The sequence below is a fragment of the Ixodes scapularis genome, unplaced genomic scaffold, assembly GCF_016920785.2.
Source record: "Ixodes scapularis isolate PalLabHiFi unplaced genomic scaffold, ASM1692078v2 PGA_scaffold3__209_contigs__length_174095766, whole genome shotgun sequence".
NCBI lineage: Eukaryota > Metazoa > Arthropoda > Arachnida > Ixodida > Ixodidae > Ixodes > Ixodes scapularis.
Genome location: NW_024609868.1, coordinates 21,289,848 through 21,314,106, shown reverse-complemented (window position 1 = coordinate 21,314,106; position 24,259 = coordinate 21,289,848). Strand labels below are relative to the sequence as shown.

The window sequence follows — 24,259 nt, the reverse complement described above, 5'->3', positions numbered from 1 at the left end:
TACACAGTAGTTTCTCCTTAATTTAAGTGTGTGAACGATTTCTTTAGTTATCATTGGCCTCATCTGAATAAAAATATATAAAAGATGTGTGTTGGTTTCATGAAACTGGAACTCAGACTCAGTTCTTGTATAAAACACTGCTAAGTGTTTTATACAAGAACTGACTCTGAGTGCTAAGTGTTTTATACAGCAGTGTTTAAACACTGCTGTATAAAACACTTCTTAATTTTTCATGATTTAATTTGCATAAAAAAATCTAACTACATGGACATACGCTTGGGTGAATCCACAAGGCACCGTCATGCTATGTACATAAGAGAGCCGTCTGTTAGAAACGATTGCTTCAAGTATAGTTTCTTTGCTAGAGCAATTACGGAGTGGAATACTCTGCCAAGTGGCACTGTCACCCTAACCTCAATCAATGAGTTTGTTAAAAACGTCGAGAGCTTAGTACTTTGTCACGCGTCGTAAATGTTGATTAATCACGATGCCTATCTAGTGTTCTACTCTTAACCTCAGAGTCCATTTCCATCATTTTTTTTTTCACTTGTTGTGTTGGCGTTCATTTGTATAAGTACTTGAGCACTTCGAACGCTGTATCATTGCCTGTCTAGTCACCAAGTCATATAATAACAGCATCTTTTTTTCCTTACTTTTCGTGCTTTTTGTCGCAGCAGGTATTAGTATTCTCTGCCGCCGTTCTCTCTTTTTTTTTTCCTTATTGTGCATCGTTGTTTGCATGTATGTGATTTACTGCATTGTATTACCCACTCCTGTAAAAGCCCTGTCTAGGGCTGACAGTATCAATAAATAAATAAATAATAAATAAGTGTAGGCTTTGAAAAAGGACCCTACTTTGGGGAGTTGTATCTTCTTTCTCAATAAAATGATGCAACATGTTTTTAATGGAAATGAATGCCGAAATAGAGTATAACAGGTTACCTAAATTTAAAAAAAATCGAGGGTGGTGTTTTTTTTTTATTCGCATCGGAATTTTTCTTTGTTTGATTTTTTTTCCATGTTTGACTAAATATATCCTAACTATTGTATCACACAGATACCTTAGTTATTTTTTAAATATTAGCTATATATTAGTAGAATAATATCTGCAAATTATATCATAATGATTAAATTATTTCATGAGATACAGACCTCCAAAGTTTGCCATTTGTCGTTCGAGCAGGCATGTTTGTCAATTTTTAGAAAAATAAATACATTTTAAATAAATATGATTACTTTATATTACAAGCAAGCTATACCCATAGTTTGCGCCTAAAACGTATTAGAGTTCTCCTAATGTTATCGCTTTAGTTATTCACTCTCAAACTGGCCCCCTCCATCAGTGCGCGTTAATGCAACTGTCCACCACCTCATGCCTTACGATTTTTCCTGTCCCCAAGTATTTTTTCTAGTCAAAACTAAGTTTGGATTCGTTCATACCAGACACTAGACAATAACATATAAAAACATCAGTTGATTTGAAAATGTCGACTATCCATCCTTTGGTCGATTTTATCTGAAATCACCCTATAGTGGCTTATTTATACTAACCTATTTACGCACGAACAGAGCTCGAAAACACCCAGCTGCTGGTCGAAATTGCTTTATACGATTGTAATAAATTCACATGACGGTAGTTTAAAAGGTTTTGCATATTAATGCATAACTTTCAATGTTTTCTTGGTAACAGCCAGGTTTAGGAGCGGGTGCTCTCCTCTACCACGAGAACTCGCTGTAGCCTCCCCCCCCCCCTCCCCCCCTGCTTTCGTACAAGTGGCCGTGTGTTTAAATTCCAAGCACGCAAGCTGCCGATACGAAGTGCTACGGTAGATAAGGCCGACCAATCAGTCAAATGATGGCGCTAAAGTAGGACCAGTACCACATTTCAAACCCATGCACACTTCATGTACTCACGAAGCTCTGATTGCGTAAGCGTAAACCTCGTGATTCCTTTCTATAGAAACCTTGAAAATGCCCTCATACGTTGAGAACTATTTAAACATTTCGGACAATGAAAATACTTCAAACCCCAGCTTCAAAGGACTGGGAACAAGGCGCGTAAAGCCAGAACATAAAAGATGACAAAAACAATGCAACCTCCCAAAGGACTTTTTATTGTGGAACCCTCCCCAACGTAAAGTTGGAGGATCCGCAAGGTAGACGGAAACTCCAAAGGAAGTGCATCACAAGGTCACACAATGAAAACCTCCAAAACCTCTCTCATTTCCACAAAAACAAAAATACAAAAAAAAAATTATAACTTGTTCTATATATTGCTCCAAAATACTGAATTTCTCGATTAAACCCGAATTCTCACAAATGAACTTAGGAGTACCTGTCTCGCACGTGATTCGGCACGAAACAAAAAAAAAAACAACAAAAAAACACATTGGTCCTCTGCATACCGCTGTCCGCCGGATGCAGAAAGAGCATGGCTCCTCGCTGGCTGAGTACACGCAAGTATGCTGTGCTGCGCCGCCATGACGTTCCCTAGGGCCGGATGCGGCGCATGCATCGCGTACTGTCGCAGCTGGCGATTCAGCGCGGTGGAATGAACAGCCGAAAACATCCTCTATAAAAGCAGGTTTTCTGCGCCCATAAAACGCTACCATCAAGTCCGCTCCGAAACCAATTACCAGGAGAAGCCAAGGAACACTGCGATCTCCTTTGATTCAGTGTGAGTGAATTTCGATTCTTATATCTCATTTGCTCGACCGTCTCGGGTGTTTCCGTTGTGCAAAAGATGACCTGTTCACTAAATTTTTAGGGTGTTTGTAGGAATAATCGCTTGTGTAACGTACATATTGAATAATGATGAACTGACATAAACGATATTGGTTGATTCATTTACAGCTGAGTCAACCCCAATCATTAATGCAGTATTTATATAACAAAAAAGTGCCAAGTATGTTTCGTCTTATGTGTTCAAATTTGCATAGCTCTCGGTGTCGTGCATTAGCAGACATAATTTGCAGGATAGCGTAATTTTCACGCATTAAATTCAACCAGTAGTCAGGCTGGACATTCCTCCGTGAAAAACAAAAACGAAAACAAAATATTTATATACATTTTAGGCGTGCTGATCAAGACGATTCAAGCACCCGAATGGGAGTTATATAAAAGATTACGCTCTCTAATTATATTTTAATATTATCAGGAATCTCGAATTCTAAGGAAACCGCCCTCGTTCAAATTGCGAGCCAGTGACACCTAAATAGGGCGCGCCGCTCCGCCTTGGCATATAAAGTCCCTTGATACTTATTTTTACAAGTAACGACAACGAATACAAACAACAAAGCACATTCCGCTGCAACAAAATGGCGTCACTCAGATTAGTCTTCTTCTGTACGCCGCCATTCGCTTCCTAAAACCTGCACAGCCACGCAGTCGGCACTTCAAGGAATGTCGCTTCTTGGAGGAAGCTCTTATCCAGAAACTTGATCTTGCCAGCTGTTCGGCAGCGTCACCAACGACTGCGTCCGCATTACGTCACGGGTTCTGTTCCAAATCACATTAAAAAAAAAGATCCCAGTTACTCCGGCGGGTCCTGTTACGTGACAACACAGAGAAAGACTGCGCGCAGGTAGGTTTTCGGACGCCAAGGTACAAAACTTTTACCCTGTAATAAGTTCGAGCGAATTTCAGAACACGGGCACAATGAAGCGCTCCACAAAGTCGGAAGATGCACTGCTCGCGTCGAGATTCACGGTGAGACGTGCCCTGTAAAGTTCGTCGTTCTGCAAGACTGTGCGAGGGACGTTATCCTCGGAATGGACTTTCTCAGCGAGTATGGCGCCGTCTTCGACCTCGGGGCAAACCAGCTGACGGTGCGAAAGCCTGTTCTGCCGCCGGTGGAGACAAACACGATGTCAACCGCGATCCGAGTTGTTGCCGATCATGTGAACCTGCCGCCGCGGTCGAGTATTTTCGTCACCGTCATAACCGACGCAGCCATACACGGTGAAGCTTTTCTGGAAGGCAGCGTCCAACAGCTCCTTGAAAAAGGAATTGGCGTCGCATGAGGCGTAATGGATCTCCAAGAAGGACGTACAACTGTTCTCGTGGCAAACTTTCGAGAGGAGCCGCAGCACCTAACGAAGGGTGCCATGCACCGTGCAGTCTTATATAGTAACGCGTTACTAGTAACGCGTTACAGTAACTTCGTTACTTTTTTGGTAACTTGTAACTATAACGAGTTACTTTTTAAAAATGTAACTTGTAACTGTAGTTATATTACTTTTTCTTAGGTAACGATGGAGGTAACGACGTTACTTTTGTCGTTACTTTCCATTTTTTTATGAATAATATATCATTGAACGAGTACAATCTAGGTATACCTTGCACTTTCCAAATTGTCTGTTTTAACACTTCGAGTGTGAAGTTGGCCTTGCACAAACTTGGGTATACCTTCCTTCTCGCGAGTCACGACTTGAATATAGCCACGTGTAGAATTGATGAAAAAAAAATCTAGTTATCCTTTACAAATGGGATTGTGATTTGTGACTCAACACTTACATCTTAATATCTTAAAGCACTATCTATGTTGAGTTGTTTTTTTTTTCTGCGCAAAAGCTTTTTATTTTGGTGCGTCAACCGTGAAACAACAAGACACGCGGATGGCACGCGGGACGCCGGAGTAGTGGCGTATTTTGATTTACGTCACGACCCCGGCGTGGTGTCAACAGTCGAGGCAAAATTAACTGCTGTTTGCGCGGGGTTTGTTTCTGGCTTGCAGGGTACGAACTTAAATATGTGCAGGGCCACGGACCCTATGAACCCAGCGCAACCGTCAACGAGCCAGCAATGGGCTAGTGCTGCTAAGGAAATGAATGTTGATGATAACAAAGTAAAACTATCATGGCCGGCGTACAGAGATTATGTTTCTGTGGTAAAGGTGGTTGCTAACAAAAGCGTAACCACCGTACTTTTTAATTTTATGCAATAAAACTTGGTGAGAAGCGTTTTCTAGTTTTTCCTAATTTTTTGTGTTGTAGAAAAGCAACTGAAAACAAACTTGGTGCTTTTTAGAAGTAACTGTAACTGTAACGAGTTACTCTTTTGTTGCGGTAACTGTAACAATAACTTCGGTACTTTTTATGTGAAAGTAACTGTAACTGTAACGAATTAATTTTTTTAAAAGTAACTTACCCAGGACTGCCACCGTGAGCCACGTCGAGGAGCTTCAGGCGCCAGCTGTGGTCACCGCAATCTCCGAGGAAACCTCGTCGTCACAGCAGAAGAGCACGTCTCCGCCGCCGCTCGACATCGACCCCGAGCTCCCAGCTCCTAAGCACCGGCAACTGGTTGATCTCCTCGCCGAATACAGTGACTGTTTTGCCACGTCGTCGAAAGTTCACGAAACACCAATGGCGAAACCGCATTATTACACACGACGACGCGCTCCCTGTCCACCAGTCGCCGTATCGAGTATCCCTAACGGAAAGGAAGGTGATTCAAGATCAAGTACAGGAAATGCTCAACGACGACATCATTCAGCCCTCAAGAAGTTCGTGGGCGTCTCCAGTCGTCCTTCTAAAGAAGAAGGACGGAACTTTGAGGTCTTCTGTGGACTATCGTCGACTGAACGCTGTGACGAAGAAGGATGTCTAACCGCTCCCCCGCATCGACGATACGTTAGACAGACTGCGTCACTCCCGATATTTTTGGTCGATGGACCCGAAGAGCGGGTACTGGCAGACTGAGGTCGACGAGCGCGACCGGGAGAAAACTGCTTTTGTCACTCCCGACGGACTGTACAAATTCAAAGTGATGCCGTTCGGACTTTGTACAGCACCAGCCACCTTCCAGCGTGTCACGGACACCATGTTGGCAGGTCTGAAATGGCAGAGATGCCTCGTCTACCTAGACGAACACCTGAGACGAACACCTGAGGCGACTTCGAGCCGTGCTTCGAGCCATCAAGACCACCGGCCTGTCACTCAAGCCAACAAAGTGTCGATTCGCCCATGGTGAACTAAATTTCTTGGCCACGTCGTGAACAACAAAGGTGTTCTCCCTGACCCTGAGAAGACCCGCGCCGTAGCTGCATTTACGCCGCATCAGACAAGAAGGCCGTGAGAAGATTCCTCGGACTCTGTGCCTACTACAGACGGTTTGTTCGGGACTTCGCCAAGCTGTCTGCACCCCTGACGAACCTCACGAAGGACGCCCTGAAGTTTGAATGGACAGAATAACACCAGCGGTCATTCGATGGCCTGAACGATGACTCGAGACGCCCCCGATTCTTGGCCATTTCGACCAGTTCGCTGAAACAGAGATCCGCATGGACGCCAGTAACACCGGACTTGGCGCGGTACTGGTCCAAATGCAAGATGGGGCAGAGCGAGTCATCGCATACGCGAGTCGGATGCTGTCCAAGGCGGGGACGCACTACTCAACGACTGAAAAGGAGTGCCTTGCTGTCGTCTGGGCAATAACAAAGTTTCGCCCATATTTCTATGGAAGTCCATTTCGCATCGTCACGGACCACCATGTGCTCTGCTGGCTCGCGAATCTGAAGGACCCCTCCGGACGCCTCGCCCGGTGGAGCCTACGACTGCAGGAGTTCAACATGACCGTGGCGTAGAAATCTGGCCGGAAGCACAATGACGCCGACTCCCTGCCAAGGGCCCCAGTCGAGGCCGGTCCTGCCTGCATCGAAGAAGACGACGATAACTGTTTTCTCGGCGCTCTATATGTCAGCAACATGGCAACACTCCAACGAGACGACCCTGAACTACGAGCGCTCATCGAGCACCTAGAGGGACAAGCGAGTACGGTTCCCCGTGCTTTCTTACGAATCCTGCCCACCTTCTCCATACGGCAAGGGGTGCTGTACAAAGAGAACTTTGTCAACAACAGCACAGCATGACTGTTGGTTATTCTTTGCAGCCTTCGAGAAGAAATCTTCCAAGGATGCCATGACGACCTAACGGCTGGACACTTTGGCTACAGCAGGACGCTCGCCAGGATTCGAGAAAAGTACTACTGGCCGAGGCTACCGAAGACCGTTCACCTCTACACTCAATCATGCCACGAGTGTCAGTGACGCAAGAAACCCCCGACGAAGCCGTCAGGACTTCTGCATCCGATTTCTCCCTCGTCCACGCCGTTCCAGCAGATCGGAATGGATTTACTTGGCCCTTTCCCACAGTCAACGTTGGAAAACCGCTGGATAATCGTCGCCACCGATTATCTCACACGGTACGCCGAGACGAAAGCCCTTCCACCAGGTACGGCTGTTGAAGTCGCCGAGTTTTTCATCGCGTCCATTGTCGTCCGGCACGGCGACTCTGAAGTCCTCATTACCGACCGTGGATCATGGTTCATGGCCCAGCTGACGCAAGAGATCCTTCGTGTCAGTGGCACCGGCCACCGTCGAACGACTGCGTACCATCCGGAGACAAATGGACTAACAAAACGGCTAAACAGAACAATCGCCGACATGATCTCCATGTATGTCGACGTAGAGCAGAAGACATGGGACGAGGTGTTACCCTACTTCACGTTTGCTTACAACACGGCGGTGCAAGAGACCACAGGAGCAACCCCGTTTCAGCTGGTGCATGGCAGGAAAGTAACGACCATGCTCGACGCGATGCTACCCCACGAACCAGCTGACGATGGAAGTCCCGACGCCCAGGTGGTTGCTCAACGAACCGAGGAAGTTCGCCAGCTCGCCCGACTCTTAATTCAAAATCACCAACGTGTCGACGCTACCCGGTACAACCTTCTTCGTCGGGACGTCCACTTCCAGCCCGGAAACAGGGTATGGCTCTGGACACCGATTCACCGCTGTGGTTTGAACGAGAAACTCCTGAAACGGTATTTCGAAGCCTGCAAAGTACTTCGTCGACTTGGAGTTCTGAACTACGAGGTGATGCCCGACGGAACAAGAACATCATCACGCCGCCTACCACGACCTGAAGTCGTCCACGTCGTGCGCCCGAGGCCGTACCACGCTCGATAGAACTTTGGACATTATGTGTCTTAAATAACTCTGTAGATTACCGTTCTTTTTATTTGGTTTGTTTTGTTTTGTGTTGCATCGGGGCGATGCAATTTTTAAAGGGAGGTGTAATGCCGCGCTCGCAGCTGGCCAAGTAGGCAGCGCGCGCGTAGCCTAACGGTTGTGGTGCCTGCCTCCCACGCAAAAAGCCAGGGTTCGATTCCAGTAAGCGACGCATCTGTTGTTATTTCTGAAATTTTGTGTTCTGGTAATTCGAGAATCTTGTTGCTTGTTCAAGGTCCGAATGTTCTATGCGTCAAACCTTCTACGCCGATTATTCCAGAAGCCCACGCATCTACATAAGGGGCTCCGCGTGGCCAGCCGCAGTCAGTTTCGCCTCGGCGTTCGATACTGGTGTTACGCCGACTTCGACGCCCGCGACGCTCTCCTGTTATCTTCTGTTTCCGTTTTATTTCTGAGCAGAAATTCGCCCTATTAAAGATTTAGTTTCCCCAATTATTCTTTGTTTCATTAACTCTTCATTCGTGACAATATGAGTTCAAATCTTATGCACGAACCCAAAAAAAAGCAGGACCCATGGAAAACTTCCCAATCAAACATGCTCATGTCAGACCCGACTCTGAAGACCTGAAGACATTTAAACTTGTCCCGATCATTTTTATGAACCTACAATTCGCGAGAGTGTCGTGTGTGCAGAACATCCGAAACCACCGAAAGCTGCCCCCGCAACCAAGCATAACAACTCATAACGCACGCATATTACACCCGTGACACAATCTGTGCTTCCCGTGTTTATCGCAATAATTGAGACAAGCTTTTTTTCTCTTTGTTTTTAGGTTTGGTCGAATTATCACCAAACACCCTGTATATTCAGTTTTTTTTTAGAGCGCAGCTCTTAGGGTCCCGTTCCCGGCTTGAGCGGCGTCGGCGTCGCCGTCGGCGTCGGCGTAACCAAGGTCATTCCAAGGTCACGTGTCCCCCAAGGTCATCCCAAGGTCACGTAACCCCCAAGGTCACCCCAAGGTCACGTGACCCCCAAGGTCACGTGACACCAAAGTCACGTGACCCCCCTGAGGTCACGTGACCCCCCAAGGTCACGTGACCCCCGCCGAAGTCACGTGACCTCCCCGATGACGTCATCGTCACTGATGACGTCACCGGCATCCGCATCGTCATCGTCATCATCACTGATGACGTCATCAGTGACGTAACTGATGACGTCACCGGCATCCGCATCGTCATCGTCATCATCACAGATGACGTCATCAGTGACGTCACTGATGACGTCACCGACATCCGCATCGTCATCGTCATCATCGCTGACGACGTCATCGGAGTCCGCATCGTCATCGTCACTGATGACGTCATCAGTGACGTCACTGATGACATCATCGGCATCGTCACGTGACCCCCCAAGGTCACGTGACCCCCCCCCAGGTCACTTCACCGCCCCAGTACCCTTCCCTCCTCCTCCTCAAGAGCTGCGCTCTAATTCGGTGTTACAGGGAGTTGTAAACGGCTTTCACTTTTTTTTTTGCAGCCATATCCCTCGTTTAAAATTTCTACCTTGCAGCCGGGGTTTGTCGAGCTGTGCCTGTTGGAACTTTCTGCCCCTGTAGCAATCCTTTTTGAACAAGCAAAGCAAAGATTCGATAATTCATTCATTCATAAAAAAAAAAATGTATTCCGCGTGCGCTCATAGCTGTGTGCGCGAATGATGAGCGCGTGCTGATGGCGAGCTTCCACAGTTCTTTTGCAACGTGCATTCCGCACCATCAAGAGTGCCGGTCTAAGCAGCTTATTGATCTGAGCTCGTTCTGAGCATGCGTTCCAGACAGTACTCACAAATATGGCGTCCAGTGAATACTCCCTATACAGCGCAAGCGTTGAGATACTGGCTGCCAAAATATATACATTTTCGTTGGATCTCCGAACATTTACTAAACAAAAAATATATTTGTTTCTAGAAAATACGACGCCAAACGTGGTTTCAAGCATCATGGCCTTGAGAGGGGTGCTGAAAGTTACTACTGCCGCCTTGAGACTTGGAAGTCGCCACCTGAAGGATGTTTCATATAAGACGAGGTTAGAACGCTACATTTCTCTTCATTGTTGCAAGTGTGTAGGATTAGTGTTCAAGGCTAAGAAGCCAGTGTGTAGATAATAGACTAACTAAGGGCGTGAGAAACACGTGTGACACTGAGATTTGGGTCAAAAGCGTGTCTCACCGACATTACTCAATCATAAGCATGTTGTTCCCCAAACCTTAGAGCGAACGCAGAATGCACGTGAAACAAACCTAATTTCGTAACCTCGGAATCGCACGTGCATTTTCACCCACCCAGGAACGCGCAACGCAAATGGTCTGGAAACCTGAGAGAAGCTTCGATTGGACCACCTGGTTATATATACTGCAAATTAATTATACCGTGAACTTTCGTCTCAAACAAAGTTTGAGACGAATGTTCGCGGAGCGCGCCGAATGGTTTTTGGTGACAAAACCGTGGCGTCATTGTCGGGAGAGCCCAATTGGCTCTCTCCGTAAACTTGAGTTCCAACTTTGTGCTTGACAAGTCTAGGGCCCCGGACGCATGTTTTCTGTGGGGGTCTTGTTTTTCGAGTGAAGCGCTCGAGCGGACGCACCTCGCGTGCACGCCACAGCTCGCACCGGATGTGCTGACACAGTGCTGTGACTCGGGGCTTGTCCATGTAGTCGATCTCCCCTGGAGCCATGCGTCGCCCAGGACATCGGGCAGAGTTGGTAGCGAGCCAGGGTGTCTCTTCTCAACTGTTTATTTACATACTATGTACAGTCTGCCGTTCGGCATGAGAACAACGTGAGAACACACCGAGAGCGCGTAAAACCGCTCTTTTTATAAGGTACCCCTTCCCTACGTCTCTAGGCCAGGACGCCGTTCCCCAACTGGTCAGGCCCCGCCCACTAGCACGCACAGAGAGAGAATATCTTTATTGAAACAGAGAGTTTAGTCTGAGCTTTGCGCTCTAACAGGCTTCTCTGTGGTAGGGAAGGCGAGGGGGGACAGAAAGACGATCGACAAAGGGTCAATGATGATGAGATGAAACGTTAAAATATATACACGCTATAGTGTCTAGTTTCAGAATGGGATATGAGAGAAAGATGAGAAAAAGAATTAAAGCACTGTCAGCAAGTCAATGTCTTCGAGAAATTTAAAGAGAGCTTTTAGGGCTGCTCGTTGTGTCTTAGCAGGCCAAGGTCCGAGGAGCTTTGGTAGATCGAAAGGTCTGCAGTCCAGAGCATTCGTAGAATTTTTGTAAACTTTGCGTTCATTTTCATATGCTTGACATGTGAGTAGAATGTGTCTGATGGTTTCCGGCGCACCGCATTTCTCACAGTCCGGGGTCGCGCGTTGTTTTATATTAAAGCGATAGTTCTTCGTGTACGCACAGTTGAGGCGAAGTCTATGTATAAGAGTTTCTAAATTTCGTGGTAGATCGCTTGGTAGTTGTGTTGTTAATAAAGGGTCTATGTCATAGAGAAATTTGTAGTCAGAATCTGGTGAGAACCAAAGCATCTCACGTGCACTTTTTGCTATTTGTCTTGTCAGAGATGTGCAATCGCCTTTCGTAAAAGGAACCATTCGTGTTGAGATGTGCTGGTGGGCCCTCTTGGCTGATTTGTCAGCGCATTCGTTACCCCGTATACCGGAATGTCCTGGTATCCATTGAAAGGTTATTTGGTGACCGTATTCGAATGCTAGGTGGTGGTACTCAGCTATTTCTAGGGAATAAATCGAATACATTGATTTCTTCCCAATAGGACTGAGCGACTGTAAAGCGCATTTCGAATCTGTAAATAAGGTCCATTTTTGTGGTGGTTGTTGGCATATATACTTGATTGCTTCCTTAATTCCGTGAAGCTCAGCGGCTGTTGATGATGTATGATGGTTTAGACGACAAGATCTTGCAAGAAATCTCGATGGAACGAAGAATGCTGACGATGAAGTTGTCGCCGTCGTTGAGCCATCGTATATATGTGCGTTGTTCTAGTGTAAGTTTCATATATGTAACTCATTACAAGTTATAGCATAACTAAGCTACTCTGTTGGTGCTTTGCGAGGATTCCGGGGATGTTTAGTTTAATATCCATTTTTCGAAGCGTCCATGGAGGTATTTTGGAGTAGTCAGTAAAAGTTGCCTGCTTTGGAATATTGTCAATATTTCGACCTAAAGTATCCCCATAGCTGGAGTTTGGACGTTTTATGTGTATTTTAGAAAGATAGTGATTCTTATGCTGAGTTTTATGGCGTAAATGAATTCGTACTATTTCTTGTTTCTGTAATACTTCCAAAGGAAGGCATCTGGCTTCTGCTACCGTGCCAGGTCCAGATGAACCTCTTGGTAGACCAAGGCAGATTCGAATGCATTTGTTAAGCGTCCCTTGAAGCTGTCGTTTACTCGTCAGGCTTATATTTGTTAGGTGTGGAATAGAGTGCCTTATTAGTCCTTCAACCAGAGATTTGTACAGTAGAATCATTGATCTGCAGTTACATCCCCAAGCTGTTCCTGCGAGGCAGCGTAGAACATTGGTTGCTCCCGTGATTCGCTTTTTTAGAGAATTAACTTCTTTCGTCCATGAGAGATTTCGATCAATGTTGATCCCTAGAAATTTATGTACTGTGACGTAAGGAACTGTATGTCCGCCTAAAAAGATCGGATACTTTTTCATAGATTTCTTCGTAAATGCCATGGCAACTGTTTTCTTGGGAGAGATCTGGAGGCCTTTGGAACCTAGAAAACTTGCCAATATATGGAGAGATTTTTGCAACCGCAGCTTTACAGTTAGCCTAGAGCGGGAAGTAGACCATACGCAGATGTCATCAGCGTATATGCTAATACTAACTCTTCGGGGAAGATGCTTTTTTAGTGCTAGCAGTGTGATGTTGAATAGAGTGGGACTTAGTATTGCACCCTGAGGTACTCCTTTGACAACATCAAAATAGTTGGAACTTCCTTCTGAAGTATCAATGTAAATTTTTCTGGATTTGAGATAATCGTATATCCATTTATAAATGCGTCCTCCAAGTCCTAGATCTGCGAGAGCCATTAATATTGCCTCATGCTGAACAGAATCAAATGCTGCTGTAATATCTAAAAACAGTGCAGTGGTCGTGTGACCTTTGGCTCTACCTTCTTCGACACTCGTTGTAAGATCAATGATGCAGTCTGTAGATGACCGTCCGTGGCGGAAGCCATTCATTTGTTCTGAATAACATTTGTTTTGTTCTAAAAACCATGAAATTCTACCGAGTACCATTTTTTCCATTAGCTTTCCTACACAACTTAAGAGTGCAATAGGTCGGAAAGATTCGAGACTAGTGGGCGGCTTACCAGGCTTCAAAATCGGCACAAACTTTGCAATTTTCCACACTTGTGGTAAGGCTCCTTTGATCCAGGAATTGTTGTAGTATTCAAGAAGTCTGAGTTTGGAATGTTGGGATAGGTGTGCCACGGCGTTATACGTAATGCCATCTCTACCTGGCGCTGAATTATTTGCACCTTGAATTGCTGCATTTAGCTCATCAATAGTGAAGAGCAAATTTAGACTTTCGTTTGTTGCAGCAGGTGTTGTAGGTCCCGGAGTCGAGATAGTACTACTATGTATGCCACCACTTGTTAGGAAAGCGCAGTAATTGTTCGCAGTATCGACTTCACTTTGATTTTCACGTAGTGAGAGTGCTTTAAATGGATATCGCTGCTGGGGGCTTCTCCTTAGACCTCTGATAATTTTCCATATGTATGTAAACGACTTACGAACATCGAGATTTCTGCATATCTCCCTCCACCTCTTTTTCGCTAATTTTTCGAGATGTCTCCGAATGTGTAATTGTGCCCGTCGTGAAGCTCGCATATCTACCGGGTCTTTCGTACGAAGAGCTTTCCGCTCTGCTTTCCGTCTTAAAGCACGTAGTCTTAAGTATTCTTGATCGCATGCATTTTCAACCTGACGCACAAAGGAAAAAAATGTTGCCTCTGTAAGGGAATATGATAAAGTTGGAATTAATTCATCATCACTTGTCGCAGCTGTTATGCCTTGGTTTGCCATTTCTCTATATTTGTCCCAGTTGATGGATTGTAGTTGCTTCTTCCTTGAGGGTATTCCTTCTAATGCCATGAGTATTGGATAATGGTCACTTCCTCGCGTTTCAAGGTCCGTGTGCCAGGACATTTTGTTGAAGAGGTCGCTGGATGCGAAACAAACATCGAGACAGCTTCCTGATTTCGCATTTTTTAGAAATGTTACACTTCCGTCATTAAGACAGAGAAGCCCATATTTTTCCATGAGGTCGGCAAGAGCTGTACCTCGTGACGTTGTTTTTCTGCTGCCCCAAAGTTGATTGTGGGCATTGAAATCTCCACAGACGACGTGAGGGGTTGGAGTAGTTTGCAAAATTTGATCAAGTCTTCCTGAATCGAAAGGGACATTCGGTTGGATATAGGCTGTGATTATAGTCAGTTTGGTTTTCCCAAGTCCTACTGTGGCACAGATATATTCATTTGTTGGATGGGGAGCAATAGTGTGCTCGACTACTGTAACGTCAGTTCGACATCCGAGAAATAACCTACTTTGCTCCCCGCCTCTTTCGGACTGATATATTTGATAGCCATTGAGGCGAAATGAGTCATCAACTCTTGACTCGGAAATAGTAATAAGAGGAAATTGATGTTCCCTAATTAGCTGACGGAAATCAGACAGCTTTGAACAAAGTCCACGCGCGTTCCACTGAAATAGTGTGCAAGATTTAAAATTTTGTAAGGATGACATAATGATAATAAAAAAAAAATAAAAATGATGCGAAGGCCAAGTGTTTTAACCACACCATGTCTCAATAATGGGTAGGAAAGAGTCCATGATCTTAAGGGCAATTAACGCGTAGGGGGATGTAAAGCGCTGAAGAATTTTGCGGATTACTTCAGAGATGGATTTAAGGAGAGCTCCAATGCCCTCGGATTTTTCGGCTGGTGCAGACACCTTGGAAGCTTGCGTGGGCTTGTCGCCGAAAGGCTGACTCTGATGCAGGTTTGCTTGCTTGGGGGGTTCTACACCTCTGTTGTTTGGCACGGGATTTGGATGTTGAGTAGGTTTTCCCTTGCTTTGTCTTGGTTCCCCTTGTAGCGCTGCTGTGTACGTTTTCTGAGGAGTGGAGCTACAGGCAGCTGTTGGGACTTGTAGAACTGTTGTTGACGGTGTCTGAGGAGTGCCGCACGGTGGAGTTGTTGCAAGTTGGTTTGAACCACGTGTAGAGCCAGGTATCGACGGGGTTTTCTTAGTTTGTTGGACATTACGATTACCGGGCTCGTTTTTCTTGGGGGGGTATTCCACTGCAGGTTTCGAGTATATTCCAGAGCAAACTACTGTACGTGCTGTGATGTAGTCTACTTTCTTCTCCATCTGATATTGTTTTATTGCGCACTCCCGCTTCCAGTTCGGACATTCTGTGGATGTGAAAGGATGTGCTTCTCCGCAGTTTGCGCACTTAGGGTCTTCTTTGCATTGTTCCGTGGTGTGGCTTTCGCTTGCACATTTGCTGCACCTTGCAGAACGACGACACACCGCTGGACGATGGCCAAAGCTTCCGCATTTAGAGCACTGGATAGGGCGATCCTTGAAAGGCGTCACAGGGTATCTTACATGTGCTAGCGTTACGTGCGTCGGTAAGCATGGGGATAAAAATACTATCCGTACAGCTTCAGTGCTCCCCAGGCGTCGAGCATTCGATATGGGGCAGCTTGCTTGTAACGATGTATTGAGATGAGCGTCTGTTACGTCAGAAGAGACGTTCTTGATGACACCGACGAGAGAGGAGCTATTCCGCGGTTCATAAGGCGCGACCGGGATTCCGCAGATGCTGCTAAGACGGAGAAGTGCGTTGGTTGATTGACCGTTTCGAGTATCGACAGCGATGAGATTTAGGCGTAGGTTATATCGTATGAGTATGACGCCTTCGGGAATGATTTCATCGAGGGCTTTGGAAAGTTTTATGCTACTCAGTTTTGTTAGCACCGTTTCTGGGGTTTTAGGCGCCAACATAACGGTCAGACCAGTCTGGCGTTGTGATTGAGATAGGATGGTGTCATCGGTTGAGTTGGAGCTGTTGCCGTTCTGGCGTCCTTTCTTTCGTTTAAAGCTTTTTCTGCTGCTCACCGTTTTGAAATCTGCATCCAGAGATTCAGCATCGTTGGGTGCGTTGCCTTCTTCGATTAGTTCGTCCATCGAGGTTTCTGTAGCTGAGTCGTCATGACTGGTCTCTGCGTCCAATTGATTGGTTTCCATTCGAATGCCAGGTTGGTCGGCCATGTTAGTTGAGTCGATGTGGAACCCCAAGCCTGTGTCGGCTTGACGGGGTGGCCCACCTTATGTGCTGATGAAGGGGTATTCTCGTTGCTGATTATGTTAAGGATCCGAAAAAGGTTTTCGTCTTGTCCTGTCGGCGGTAATGAAATATTAGGCCAGATTCCTTGGAGCGAGGTACGCAGATATCCTTTGGCTGTACTTCTTCGTCGTCTTCCCAGCACGCACAAGCACACAGTGTAGTAGCGGCCGGACATCACATCCTGGCGCCGAGTCACTCCCGCCCTCGAATGCCGCGCCGAGGAGGCGACAACAAAGCGTCCACTCTCAGCCCGGGAGACGACGCTGGCCGAGGTGGTGCCGATCTCTCCATTAGGCGGCTTTGTGGCACGAAAAGGGTTGGGCCGGAACAACCGCAAGTGGCGTCCGAAGATGATCCGTGCTGAACACACCCTCACGGAGCTCCCGCAGCTGGCGCACCGTCATCCGGAATCTTCGCACAATTATCCCCGGTTCCTGCGTCGGGTGACCCCGTTTCGGGCCAGTGTAATCCCCGCCAGAAGTAAGGGTCCGGCTCAGCTTCGCGCCTAGGTGTGGCGGCATCAACACGGTGGTCCTCCGTCGAAAGCCATCCCTTTGTCGCCGCTCGCTTCGTTTCCGGGCTCAATCTCAACTGACCGGAACCATATGGCGACGATTCTCAAGGGGGTTCCCCAGTGCCGGGTGGTTTAGATCGAGAGGGTCTGGTCCGGGGGCCATTCATAACAACAGTTACCTCGGAAAGTTTTGGATTCGGCCGCCATGAATTACCTTTCCCAGACTCTACTTGTTTCCGAGTCACTAGAATTGACATCCACGAATACACAGGTAATAAATTGCAGCAGCCGGAATAGTAACGCGACAAAAAATTAAGTTGGGTTGCAACGGCTGTCGTGCAACGTCGCCTCAAATAAATAAGGAAGGTATACTATAAGGAGGATAAACTAAGTATAGGCGTTTGTCACCTTTAAGTATGCGTCTTCACTGGAATTATACATTTTTTTGTTGTTCTTGCCCTGTTGAGTGGGTACCAACTTTACCGAATGACCCCTTCCAGTTTTTGAAATAGTTTTTGCATAAAGCGGTCTGAAGCAAAACTGAGTGAGCTGACGCCGTGATAAAGTACACATGCCACTAAGCGGAAATTGTATCATTCCAGAGCGAAAAAGAAAAATGTATGTCTAATATACAAAGTGCTCAATATCGATATGAAGCCGAGAGTAGTATACTATGTCAACCTCAGAATTGTTTCGTTTTCAGGAGTTACAGTTCGGACGCCTTGGGAAGCATGGAAACCCTAGCCCTCAGAGATGTCTACAAGAACAAATTTCTGCCCCGGACATATATGGACACATATGGTCGTTTACAAGGAATGATTGACACTTTGTACATAGAAAAAGTTCATCGCATACTTCAAAGGGGTAAATTACATTTAGCGTTTCTGAATGTTAAGTTTTCTTACTTTCCAGAGTTGTACCTCCCCCAAGATGATCGATTAAAAAACACGCAGGTTTGCTGGTCATTTTTTTTTCTCTTTCTTTGCACCGTGAAAGTATTATACTTACTACACAATTCGAGGCAAGATTATAGTCCAACCCAGAGTGCACGCCCGTAGCATACCTTGGCGGCGAAGAGCGGGCACTCTGTCGAAGATGAAGACATTTCCTTATTTTGGGTTTTAAAGGGTGTCAGTGCAGGAAACGAAACTCCGCACACCACCGCGAATCGCATTCACACTACTCGTGCATCACGTCAAAAAAAAAAAATGAATGCGTTTGTTTGAGACATAATGACATAATTATTATCCACGCCTCATACATGTTCGAAGCACGTTTGCTTCATACACATGCGAACATTTCTGCAGACAGTTTTTGTATGGCCTACGTGACAGGACCCTTCCACAAGTTACATAAGCCTTAGAAGAGAGTGCCTGCAAACTCTCTTTTGTTTGCTTTATTAGCCGAGGCTTAATACATCATACGAAAGACAGTCTGGAGAGACTGTCTGATGCGTGTTCCTTCCTTGCATCACAATCCCGCCACAGTGATCGTGCAAAAGAAAGCGACGAGTCAAAGTGCGATTGACAGCGATATACCTGCTGCGTTGTGGAAAGGCATGTTGAAGGAGATGCTTCAATCGGCCAGTGTACTGTACAATGCTTGCAATGGGTTCTTTCGCTTTGAGTAGAATTAATGAAGGAGACGTGCGCGAGGAGATGTGTGCTTTGGTGGAACGATTGTGCGAGATGTTGCGTATGTTTGAAAACGACACAGAGGCGTGTTTTTGTGTTATTTTTTGGCTAAAACGCTTTTTTTTTTCTTCTTTAGAACGGGGGATTCCGTTTGTGGTGGAACAAGCCGAAGTGCGTGCACGACGTGTTTTGTAGTGGCGCGGGAGTGCACGAGAACGGAACCTGGGCGGCGGCAGTGGAGAAGAGAGGGAGCGTGTCCGCACAAGGCTACCACGCGGGTATTTCGCAACGGCGCAACGGCGGCGGGAGAGCGTCACCGGAGCAAGGAAAGAGGCGGCCTACAGGGGGGAAGAGATGGGGAAGCGAGAGCGAGAGCCTTGCAGTGGTGGGAGGAACGATGGGGAGAGGCGGAATACTGCATCTGCTCTGAAGTTGACTTTGGCGTTCGTATACTAGCATTTCTTTTCGGGAACGAGCACTAACACCTACCGCTGTAAAACAGAGGGTCCGAAGAAGACATTACGAAGCGATCGCCGTGAATATAATTGGGCACTCCGAGAGAGGTGGGGTCAACGCACCAGATGTTTGAGAAAACACAGCTCCCACCTTTTTTTTCCTCTCTGACTTTTCGCACATGCGGAATTCAAGGGAGGGGTCAGGATATCGTGCCTCCCCCCCTTCTAAATCCACCACTGACTGTAGATAAGAAAGTCGTATAATGCTAAAGTTTTAGCATTTATTAAAAAAGACCCAAGCGGGCGACCACGCTTGTGCGCGAATGGTGTATCAACGTTCGACTGAAACTCCCGTTCCCAGCGACGGGACACGAGACGTAGCAGAATGCTGACGCAACGCTCGTGTACAAACTGTGCCTCGCGTTCACCTTTTTTTGGATGACACCGAAGATGCAGCACTTGGGTATCGCATTATATGAGACAAGCAACAACGCAGCATATGGAAGGGAAACCAAGCTGCGCGGGAGGAACGTACCCAAAGGGCACACGAGGTGCCCGCCATTCTCGAAAACGACTTATGGCCTCCTCCAAATCTAGGCGTTCTTTTGACCAGTAACGCTATGGTGCCATACCTCGGCAGGCCGTAATCGGAGAACAGCCTTGACCTCGATTTTGAGTTGAGCGAGGTGTTTATAATATTACGCTTTAGCAGATACTCTAAAACCTTTCATTTTCGCGGGCCCTATTTTTCGCGAATCGGTCACATAACTGCGACCAATAAATTTCGCGAATTCCAAATGCATTGAGACTCTTAAACGCCGAAATTTTTGCGCGAACTTAAATATCGCGAAATTTTTTCAATTCGTCAAATTCGCGAAAATTAAGGGCTAGCGAACATTAAGGGTTTCATAGTACATTCATTGTGAGTACGAAATACGACATGCACGTGAACTGGGATATTGAAAATAAAGAAAAAAAGGACCAGAAAAATTTTGAATCTCTGTTTGTTGGCTTGGCAAGTATCAAATTCTGGAATACTTTCTATGTGTCTAGCTCAAGGTGAGAGTCTGCTGGACTTGGGCAGCGGCCCGGTGATCTTGAATGCACTCTTGGCCTCCAGTCGATTCAAGCATATTGTGCTGAGCGACTTAGTCGAAGACAACAGGCTTGAGCTTAACAAGTGGCTCAAGAAGGACGAAGATGCCATCGACTGGACCTTCCGTGCTGAGATGGTTGCTGCATTGGAAGGTTATGGGTATGTTGGGGTCTATAAATAATTGCGCCATAGGCGTATGTGAATCAGTTGTCATTTATTGGACCCTAGTTCCTTCTTCGGATCATCTTCGATTATCGCTAAAGCCACTTCACCCACCTGGACCTGAGAACTTCTCTAATTGGGATAATATAAAACCGTTTCTAAACGAAGCAATCTCGATTGTCTTGTTATACGGTTCCAAAGTGTCTTCCTCATACTCTGCTACGCAGCTGCTTTCAGAACGCGGTAATAACCATGAAAAGTGTTATATTTGAGGTCGCGTTGCCAGCTTCGTGGGGAGAAAGTACAGGGCTCGATCTAAAAAATGAAGCCCAGCTTTTAGTAGCGATTCCTCTTCAAACTCGACATCTGGTGAGTCCTTAGAAAAGAAAAAAACTTTCCCAATGACCATAAAGTTTGGGCCACACACATCGCCCTGAGTGTAAGATGAGTTTGGTAGACACGGCTACTTTAAGGCAGCACTTCCAACCACCAAGAAAACATCATACCAAATTGATCAGGCATGTACACGTTACCAAAAAAATGGTGACTAAGTACCGTTACTCGTCTCTCACTCAAAAAGCTATACTAAATACGTTACTCGTTACTAATTTTCAAGAGGAACGCGTTGCTTTGCCTCAATGGTAGCCAGTTACGTTTCTCATTACCTTGACGACCAAATACACAACTGCTCTTGTTTCATGGTTTCTTGTTCCCTTTTCACTAGTAGTTGCATCTAAGCAGTAGCTGCCTCTCAAAATTTTTAGCGGTTATATTTTCCCTCTTCACACAGAATACATCTTCGGCAACGCTAAAGGTGGTTCTTTTGACGCGCTTGAAGAAGCGGCAGTGTTATGCTTCAGGAAGAGCTGGTGAAACGGGGATTCTCCTCTCTCTTTTGTTATCTCTGCTTCTAAAGTTCCGAGTTGACAATGGGTTTTGTTCCTTCCCGCGTTGGAAACCACCGGGTTTACATTCGGTGTGTACACGATTCTAAAAGGTTCAACCATCAAATCTTCTTGTGTTCTCTGGATGAAGGGCGTTCCCAGCTGTAGAGTTCGACTGACGTGTTCAGCGATAAACGTTGCTATACTGTCATACGGTTTAGTTGTTTTTCGGGTCGCCCATCTGCCTTTGTCGCAGTAGACGCATACTCAGGTTACAGTTAAGACAAGGCTGTTTTAGAAGATGTTGTGCAAGTTACTCCTCAAAATTACCGAAATACCGTTACTGATTACTTGGACTTACAAGTAACTAAGCACGTTACTCATTACTTGGTCTTACAAGTAACTAAGCACGTTACTCATTACTTGGTCTTACAAGTAACTAAGCACGTTACTCATTACTTGGTCTTTCAAGCAACTAAGCACATTACTCATTACTTGGTCTTACAAGTAACTAAGCACGTTACTCATTACTTGGTCTTACAAGTAACTAAGCACGTTACTCGTCCCTTTTCCAAAAAGTAACTAAATATACGTTACTCGTTACCCAAGAAAGTAACTGAGTAGAAGTAATTTGTTACTAGTAACGAGTTACTCCGACTCAGTTACCACTAACGCGTTATGTAGATGCCTGATCTTGATGTATTGATCAACGGTCTCGACACGCTCGCTTAGCCAAACCCTCAGTTGTTTGATAACATGGAGCAGAGAACTCGAGTGAAATACCCTGCTGTTCAGGATTCGCCACTGTTCAGGATTCGTGCTTTTTAGGAAAGGTCTATCGTCGAATTTGACGACCTTAAAAGAACACTGACACACACACATTTGTATTTTCGCTGCCTTAAACGCTTCCCTGTAATCGTTTTTCTGATCGTGTGTCGCGTCGCCACCAGTGGTTTAATATGCAGAAATATGGAGGTTGCAAAAGTTGCAATTTTATAACATTCAATAATTGCTCGAAGAAAACATATTTTATAGAACGTGACTTGCGCATGACGACTTTGGATTCGAAATGCCAAAATCAAATTCCGGAATGACTCCGTCGTGACGTCAATGCGTAGACGTCACGACAATGCGTAGACGTCCTGTAGTCTATCTGCCTCATTTGCTTTGATCTCTAAAAGTAGTGCCGTTCTATAGCGAGCGCGATGTTGGCGACGGCTCAAAAAATGAGGTGACTTTTTTTGGTACCAGACGCCTTTTCGAACTTCGAGAAGGAATTAGTTGAAGGTTCACAGAGGTCGGTTCGGGTACCGTACGAGATGTCTGATCGAGAGACAAATATTCCCGATGAGGGCGTCGCCAAGTCGTCGGTTGTTTCGCCTGCTTAAGATCTGTGGCGCCGCGACAATATAGAATTGTAAGATCGCGTTTCATGCACCGAGCAGTTTTCCTGTAGAAATTTGCTCCAGCCACGCCTGCTTCTCCGCTTCATTATTTTGAAGCTGGAAGCAGCAAAAAAGAAAAAAAAAATAACGCAAATAATGGGTTAAATTTATCTTGACGTCACCGAGGAGTGCGGGAATTTCAAATTCACCCTTCTTAAAATAATATTTTTTTCCTGCAAATACACTGTCTTCAAGCTTCATATTTTGAGGGTGATGTCTAAGCTTTATGTCCATTTCTTTGTTAAAATAAAAAAAAAATGCATTTGGGGGTGCCATACTTGGATATTTTACGGATGAGTAGAGTTACTCTGTTTGCATCGTCTTTCCCGGCTAGTATTGCCACCATTCTGATGCCCCCCCCCCCCCTTCCCCCATTTTTTTTTTTTTTTTTTTTTTTTTTTTTTGTGGTTAACTGAAATTATTTCTTGAGAAATTAACATTTATGATAGGGAACGCACGAAGCGCCAACCGAGAGGTTCACATGGCAAAACACAAAGCAGCCTGCTAGCTATATTATGTCATATCATATGACTTAATATAGCTAGCAGGCTGCTTCGTGTTTTGCCATGTGGACCTCTCGGTTGGCGTTTTGTGCGTTCGCCAGGAGCCATCGTGCATCTCCGTATTCCGGGCTCTCCATAACGTTCTTGGAAAACTTTACCAACCACTAAAATTAAAACACTCGAAACGTTTCGTCGTAAAACAACAACAACAGATGTTCAGTGTTTTGCAGTTTTGTTCGGTTTGCTATTTTTTGGTTCTCGTCATGAAGAAGAAACTAGGCGAAGGTGGCGACATGCCTTTTGCCGAATTACCCAAGCACCAAAGAGCATGCTGCGTGTAATAACATGCACTGCACGTGCTGGTGTCTGCTGTACTTACTGTTCTAAAACAAAAGCCTTAAACGAATTTCATCTTCCTTGCGAGTTCGTGAAAGCCTTTATTTGATTATTTACTTCCAATGTTTTATACGGGAAGACGAGCGCGAACGGCGCGTAGAATTACATTTCCAGCATTCTAATTTATGTTTCGATAATTTAGTGACAGGTCTATTGAGCCTTAGGGTCTGCAGTGAAAGCTTTCGATTCACCTGCTTTTAGCTACACACGTCACATGTCTGAGGACAGGTCTAAAAAGTATAACCCCCAAACCCCAAAAACCCTGATACAGTTTTTCTTCAATTTTTCTTCACATATCTCTACACAGTGTCAGCAATAATACCTGCATAAAAGTAACATGCACTTCGTTCTGCTTTTCAGCGACGTCAAAAAGGGAGCGCTGGAAATACTTGAGCGCACGCGCTCGGCCATCCATAAAGTGGTTCCCTGCGATGTCCTCAAGCCCGGAGTGCTCCCTGAGGAACACAGGGAAACCTTCGACGTCATTGTTTCCTCGGGATGCCTGGAATCGGCCACGGCAGACCACGAATCTTTCCGCAAAGTGGTCTGCAACGTGGGAACACTGGCGAAACCCGGCGGCCTTCTTATCCTTGTGGGCGCGGGACGAGTAAAGAGCTATCCCGTGGGAACAGTGAACTTTGTCCACGCGAATGTCACAGAAGATGTGCTGAAGGAAGCCGTTACAGACGCCGGCTTTGAGATGAAGGTGTTCCTTTCCAAAGGATTTGAAAAGGTTCTGGAAACTACTGATGAATTCCTTTTTGTTCTTGCGGCCCGTAAAGTATGA

General features: G+C 45.8%; 1 protein-coding gene across 1 annotated transcript; it reads left to right on the top strand.

The window, feature by feature from the left end:
- Positions 1–2,874: 2,874 nt before the first annotated feature.
- On the top strand, positions 2,875–24,259 carry LOC115325719 (indolethylamine N-methyltransferase-like). The gene is made up of 5 exons (XM_040208354.3): positions 2,875–2,905; positions 9,937–10,054; positions 17,601–17,761; positions 20,040–20,241; positions 23,833–24,259. The coding sequence occupies exons 1-5, from the start codon at positions 2,875–2,877 to the stop codon at positions 24,257–24,259; spliced, it is 939 nt and encodes a 312-aa protein (XP_040064288.1).